The sequence below is a fragment of the Balaenoptera musculus genome, chromosome 5, assembly GCF_009873245.2.
Source record: "Balaenoptera musculus isolate JJ_BM4_2016_0621 chromosome 5, mBalMus1.pri.v3, whole genome shotgun sequence".
Classification (NCBI taxonomy): Eukaryota; Metazoa; Chordata; class Mammalia; order Artiodactyla; family Balaenopteridae; genus Balaenoptera; species Balaenoptera musculus.
Window position 1 is genome coordinate 45,440,256 of NC_045789.1, and position 7,162 is coordinate 45,447,417.

At 39.2% G+C, this 7,162-nt stretch overlaps 1 protein-coding gene across 1 annotated transcript; it reads left to right on the forward strand.

Annotated features, from left to right (window-relative positions):
• The first annotated feature begins 2,363 nt into the window (after positions 1-2,363).
• NAA11 (N-alpha-acetyltransferase 11, NatA catalytic subunit) lies at positions 2,364-3,068 on the forward strand. The gene is given in 3 exon segments (XM_036853352.1): positions 2,364-2,625; positions 2,628-2,917; positions 2,919-3,068. Coding segments are annotated over 3 exon segments (687 nt in total). The 5' UTR covers positions 2,364-2,378.
• The last annotated feature ends 4,094 nt before the right edge of the window (positions 3,069-7,162 follow it).

The following is a 7,162-nucleotide window of genomic DNA, read 5'->3' on the forward strand; positions in this document are numbered from 1 at the left end:
AAAGTGATGGCAACATAAATGACAGATACATAATTGATGTGTGAGTTTTGAGTTTTTCTAAGTTGGTCTATTTTGTCACACCTGCCTCATTTGTCAAGCCTACACTTTAGGAAGTCCAGTAAAGATACACTGTTCTATAGAAGACCACAATGAACTCAAATTCTGATAGTCCATGTTTTTTAAAGAAGAACCTATAATAGAAGAACCAAATGACTTTCTGGATTAAGCTTTTAGAGTCATGTCATCTCAAAACATATATCCTTGCCCATGGAGTGACGTTTAACATAAAACAGAAATTTCTGAATGGAAATAATACTGGCAAATAACTTTTTTAATGTATAGAGTCAATCAAAACATCAAGGATATAAAGTCTTATCTTAAATCTTAAAAACTTATTAATGAAAACACACTAAGTGTTAAATTACAACAAAAAAATAGTGGCTTTTCAAGCTATGTTACACAAATCACATGGCTGTAGACTAACTTCAGCTAGTAAAGGAGTGTGTAACCTTATTGGAAAGAAATGCTGCACACATTTTCTACATGAGTTAGAGTATAACCATGACCTAGCTAATGATACAAGAAAAGAGACTATCTAATCACAACAGAATTAATTTTGGGTGGTTTGAGTTTCCAGGTAATAGATATGACAGGAAATGGGAAAGGAAGACGTATAAGATACATAGATAATTCTAAGGCTACAGTCAGGTTACTTGCAAGTGGTACTAATAAAATATGACTTCTTTGCACTATTAAAGAAATACCACATATCTTGCTATATCAAGTGGCATAACAATTTTTGCAATGTATCTAGAAATGCAATTTAGGGTTTATGACAAAGGCAAGAATGCAATACCAGTGGAGAAAGGTGATTTTTTTTCAGTAAATGGTGCTAGATGGTTAGAATATCCATGGAAGCAAAAACAGCTGAACCTCTACCTCACAGCATACACAAAAATAAATTCCAACAGACTGCATATGTAAATATAAAATGTAAAACAATAAAGGTTTCTGGAGAAAACATAGAAGAATGTCTCTGTGACCATTGGAGTTAGCAAAGATTCTTAAACAGGACACAAAAAAGCATTAACCATGAAATGTAAAAAAGTGGACAATTGGACTATGTTAAAATTCCCACTTGGTGTCAGAAATAACCATTAAGAGAATGCAAATCAACCAGTAAGGGAGGATGCTATTCACTATAAATATATCTGACAGAGGAGTCATACTCAGAATATATATATTTTAAAAACTCTTAAATATCAATGAGAAAAATACACACAACCCAATAGAAAAATGAACAAAAGACGTGAACAACCACTTCATAAAAAAAGAATTTAGAATGGCTAATAAGCATGTAAAAAAGGTGCTCAACTTCATTAGAGACATGCAAAATAAAACCACAATATAATACTACCATTCTCCCCCACCTCCCCACCTTGGCCAAAATGAAAAAAGATGAGAAATACCAAATGTTGATGAAAATGTGCAGCAACCATTTTGGAAAATAGCTTGGCAGTATTTACATAAAAGTTGAATATGACGTTATGTTTTGACCCAGTAATTCTAATCCTAGATAAATATGCATGGGTCAACAAAAACATGCTCCAGAACGTTTCGCTACACTATTCCTACTATTCCTAAATTAAAAATAATACAAATGGCCAACAACAGTCGAATGGGTGAATAAGTTGTGATACGTTTAGGCAATGGAATATCAAACAGGAAAGAGTATAAAGAATTCCCAACTACACACAACAAGGTAGGCGAAACAAGTATCGAATGGAAAAAAAAAAAAAAAAGACACAAAAACAGTGTATGCATTATGATTCCATGTATATAAAGGCTGTCAGAAATCTAGGTCACAGTTACTCTTGGGACATGAGGCAAGGAGGACTGGAAAGGGGCATCAAGGGGGGGCTTCTGGGGTCCTCCCCGTGTTCTAGTTCTTGCTCTAAACTCCCGTTACATGGGTTTATACAGTTCGTGAACATGTATACAGATGTACCCAAATTAAAAAGTTACAATTGAAACAAAAGAATAATGACGACAATGGATCAAACATTGTATTAAAACCATTGAGAGCATAATGAACTCCACTGCCCCACCCCCTCAGCCATGCGCGCACACACACGCACAATGAAGTGAAAACCTCATTGGCTGGGACTAGGCGGACACTTCCGGAAGCCGTATCTTAGCACCGCCCCTTCCGCCTGCTGGTTATCCTACCTTCCCGCCGTCCAACCTCCACGCCATCCGGCCTCGCAGCTTCGGCCCCCCTGGACTCAAGCCCCCGAGGCAAACAGTGTCCCTTGTGCTTGGCGGTACCCTCTCTCCCAGTCTCCGCCGTCAGAGCCGGCTCGCTACCCGCCGCCGTTATGAACATCCGCAGTGCTCGGCCAGACGACCTGATGAACCTGCAACCCTGCAACCTCCTTTGCCTTCCAGAGAACTACCAGATGAAATACTATTTCTACCATGGCCTTTCCTGGCCCCAGCTCTCTTACATCGCTGAGGATGAGGACGGGAAGACTGTGGGCTATGTCCTGGCCAAAATGGAGGAGGACCCAGATGATGTCCCCCACGGACATATCAGCTCCCTGGCTGTGAAGCGTTCACACCGGCACCCGGCCTGGCCCAGAAGCTGATGGGCCAGGCCTCCAGGGCCATGATAGAGAACTTTAATGCCAAGTACGTGTCCCTGCATGTCAGGAAGAGTAACCAGGTAGCCTTGCACCTCTATTCTAATGCTCTCAACTTTCAGGTTAGTGAGGTGGAACCCAAATACTATGCAGATGGAGAAGATGCTTGTGCTATGAAGCCGGGTCTGTCGCAGACGGCAGATGAGCTGACGAGGCAGCTGGAGCTGAAGGAGAAGGGCAGGTATGTTGTGCTGGGCTCCAGGGAGAACCAGGAGGTCCCAGGGCAGCACACTTCCTGGTTCCGAAGAGGCCTGTCAAGAGAAGAACCTGGCCACTGATAGTGACAGTGACAGCAAGGAACCCAGCGAGTCCACGGAAAGCCCCCGTGCCCAGGACAGCTCAGAAGACTCAGACTCCACCTCCTAGAGCCTGCTTAAGGTACGTATTCTCTCTTCCCTGACCCAGTCCCTATCTCCCCTAAATTCCTGCACCATACCTGGGTCAGCCCAATCCATCCATTCTAGCCCTGATGGGTTTCACTGTGAAAACCACATGTTGACCTTGGGGAGGAGTGTAGAGTGGGTTGGGGGAAACTCATTGCTCACTATTGGAAGTTAATAGGACCTCCATGCTGAAAGTAGATTACATTCAGTAAAAGAAACAAGCATTTATCCTGCCTTTCGGTATGAATTGTATTTCCGGGTATCCACATAGTTAATGAAAGAAATTTCTTCTTATAGAATGACAGCTAATAAGACAGAAAGAATGACAGAATTATAAAATTGCCATTTTGCAACTCTTGAAATAATAGATCTAGCCAATTGTCGTCAATGACTAATACCATTAGGTGAAAGTTGGAGCAGTTTGCAGTGATGGATCAGACTGGCAACTCTTGAAGTCACTGGTCAAGTGTAACATCACTATAAAGGAGACAAATATTATGTGCCTCCAAATGCAATAGGAAGTGCACAGTGACACCTATGAAATATTCTTGCCAAAAGAAAATTTTGTGTGTGTGTATAAAATTTATCTTGAATTCAAACAAGGCCCTAGATCTAACTACCATTTTTATTAAAATAAAATAATGATAATAATAATAGAGGGACATGTTAAGCTACAGTCAGCCATATCCAGAATGAGAGAATTTCTACAGAACAAATGACCTGGTATCTTCAACAAATAAATGTCATTTTTTAAAGAGGGAGGAGGAATTTATCTATTAAACTTTAGAGATATGTTGACCAAACACAACCATTGTGGAGACTGTTTGACTTAAACAAACCAAATATAAGACATTTTGAGATGACCAGGCAAAATTTGAACATGGACTGTATATGCTATTAAGGAATTGTTAATAATTTTGTTAAGTGAGCTAAATGGTATTGTAGTATTATGTTAAAAAAAAAAGTTCTTATCTGTTAGAGATATATATTGAAATAATTAGAGTTGAAAGAATATGAGGCCTAGAATTTACTTTAAAATAATCCAGCAAGAAAAAAAAAAATACTCCAGCAAAAAAAGGTCAAGGCAGGGGGAATAGATAAAATAAGAATGGCAACATGTATAATTGCTGAAGTTGGGTAATGGGTACTTGGGGGGTTCATTATGCTATTCTTCACTCTTGAATGTATGAAAATCAACATGAAAAGTCAAAGAACAAAAACAATTATGGTTCTTCCGACTACACCCTAATACTAATACTAAGCAGACACTGAAAAGTAGTTTAAAAAGACTAATTTCCCTTAGGCTCAGTGTAGAAGCTTTAACTTCCAAACCTACTCTCCTTACCCTTACATATGAAAAAGGCAGCGACTTTCTCATAACAAAGTCCAGTCATGAGTGACACACACTGCATATAATTAAAATAAATGCTGTTTGATTAATTTACTCATTCATAAAAATGTGTATATGCCTGGCATGAGGCTTGGCGCTTGGTATACACCAGTGACTAGGACAGGCTGATGTTTACATTATACAGCATCTTATCTTCGTGGTTATTGGCTTCTCCTCAGTTGTTACACTCTACCTGAGTAAGATTTTAAGTAAATGAAGATAATTGGAGATTGCTTTAACACTGTATATATATAGTTTTATATATTATATATATAATTTGATGAATTCAAAAGCATTTAATACCTGATATGAGAAACAAAAATAACTGTCACCCTAGTAGGGAAAAAGAAAATAATAAATAATAGTAAGAAAATTATTGTGTGGCAGTTATATTACTGTAATTGAACTTTATTTCTAAGATGAAGAGGTTGTTCCTTGTACTTAGCAAAACTGCCCTTCCATGTTAGTATCCTCTGAGACATCTTCACTGGCTCCATCTAATCTTTGGTCCTCACGAGTCCCTTCTGGGTCCTTTCCAATCAGAGGCCTCTTCAGGTCTTGGGTGCTCTCTGCCATGTCTGGGCCATTTTGGTAGCAAGGGTATTAGTGTGTCTAGGCTAGTTGCCCCAGAAATTAACCTCCAAATCTCAATAACTTAATACAATAGCAGCTAATTTCTCACATCACAGTCCAATATGAGTCAGCAGGGTGGTGGGGATGTGAAGGAGAGAGGAAAAGAAGGACCCTCCTCCATGAAATCATTCAGGACTCCATCTGTTCCTTAGCCCTCTTTGGCAATCCGGTGAAGCCTAAGGACTCCTCAGAAAATTGTCTTTTAATGGCATGAAAATCTGTGAGATCACAAAGGAAACCAATTTTATTGAAATACTGTTACCAAATTATTTTATAATAAACTTATGTTATATATGTGCCTTTTTATTAGCATATGTAATAAAAAAATCTAGCAGTGGGTCTAATACTGTTACTTAAAAGCAAATTGAGTATAAATTGAGTGTGAATGGTATTTTGAGATACCTCCAACAGCTGTAATATAATATGAAAATACCTGTGATTTGTATTGGTGATAAAGTCAAAAGTATTGCAAATATTACTATTCATTGGGGCCTACATTCATAATTGAAGGAAATGCTAAGTTTCAGTTAGAGGTTAGGGAAAATACAGAATTATTTTTGTTCCAAATCCAAGTTCATGGTCTCTCAATTTGATGAATGGATCCCAGGTGAAGAACCCCTGATTCAATGCTGTTTTCTAGAATCATATGTCCTCTACTGGTTCATATACATTCAGCTTGCAGATAAGGGAAGAGAATACACATAGAGGTTCACATAAGTTTTGAAAGTCAGTCCTATTTTCCCTACTAACTGCAGGGGAGGCTAGATAATGTAGTTTAGCTGTATGCCCAGGAGGAAGAGGAAGGAGTTCTGGTAACCACACAGCTTAGTTTCTGCAACAATGGGAACCATCCTAGTGGTGCTCTGGACTATGAGAAATTCTGCTTCCATGTCCAGCTAGGAGCTTGGGATTACTCTGCTGCCCGCTCTCCATAACATGGCACAGGGAACTCTGTGCAGCTGTCTAAGGCTGTCTGCTTAGTCACCTGACACATAGGTCTTCTGCTCTTGCACAGACCTCGGCCTGGGAAACTGGGATCCTGCCACCTTGCTGCCTTTATACCTCTTGTTAAAGCCTGGAAGAAATGACCCCTCTACTTGGAAATCCCCTAGATTGTCTAAGGCTTCAGTTACCATCCCTCACCTCCATCCCATTCAACAGGGCATTACTAGGACATACACCTAGCTGCCTGAATGGGAAGAGGCTACTGTGAAGAAAGAAAGAAAGGGGGGGGAAAAAAAAAAGGTTAATACTACAAAAGTATTATCTTGCCACAATTGTGTCATTCCTCATGTGGAACTGGAGTTAAAATACCTACAGAAGACAGTCCTGAAAGAAATAACTTTTCATTTTCCCTTATCTTCTTTTGGGTCTGGGCACCAGAGACAGTTAAAGTTAGAAGATTTAGAAGTGATGGTGAGTAGGGCAGCTGGTGAAGGAAACTGGAGGTCTTCATCTACAAAATGGTAATAAAAATCACTAATAACACTATGAGAACACTATGTCATAGGAACTATTCTAGGTGCTGTGTATGAATTGTCTCACTTAGTCCTCCTAATTTCCCTCTGAAGTAGGTACTATTATTCCATTTTACAGATGAGAACTGCATGTCATTCAGACAGTGAATGGAGAACAGGGGTGCAAACTCAGATGGTGAGACTCCACCATAGTGAGCATTAAATGGACAGTCCCTGTAAATTGCTTAGCACAATACCTCACACACACTTATTTATTATGTAAATTTTAGCTCTTAATATAATCCGTAGTAATAGTAACTATTTAGGCTCTTTTCTTCTCCACACTAATCAAATGATAGAATGTTGTGTATGAGCAGCAACAGTTTGCAGTCTTGGAAGGGAGATGCATCTTAATGATTAAAATAGCTTTCACTAACAAGCTGAATGTCAAAGCATTCAGCTGAATCAACGCTCATCAAGAGCAGAGTTTCTAGGGAGCCGTAGCAATGAAGACAGGTCAGTTCAAAACATGCTAGTTGAGGCAGGAATGCCATCAAATTGACGCTCCTGACAAGAAATATGTGGGTGATTAATAAC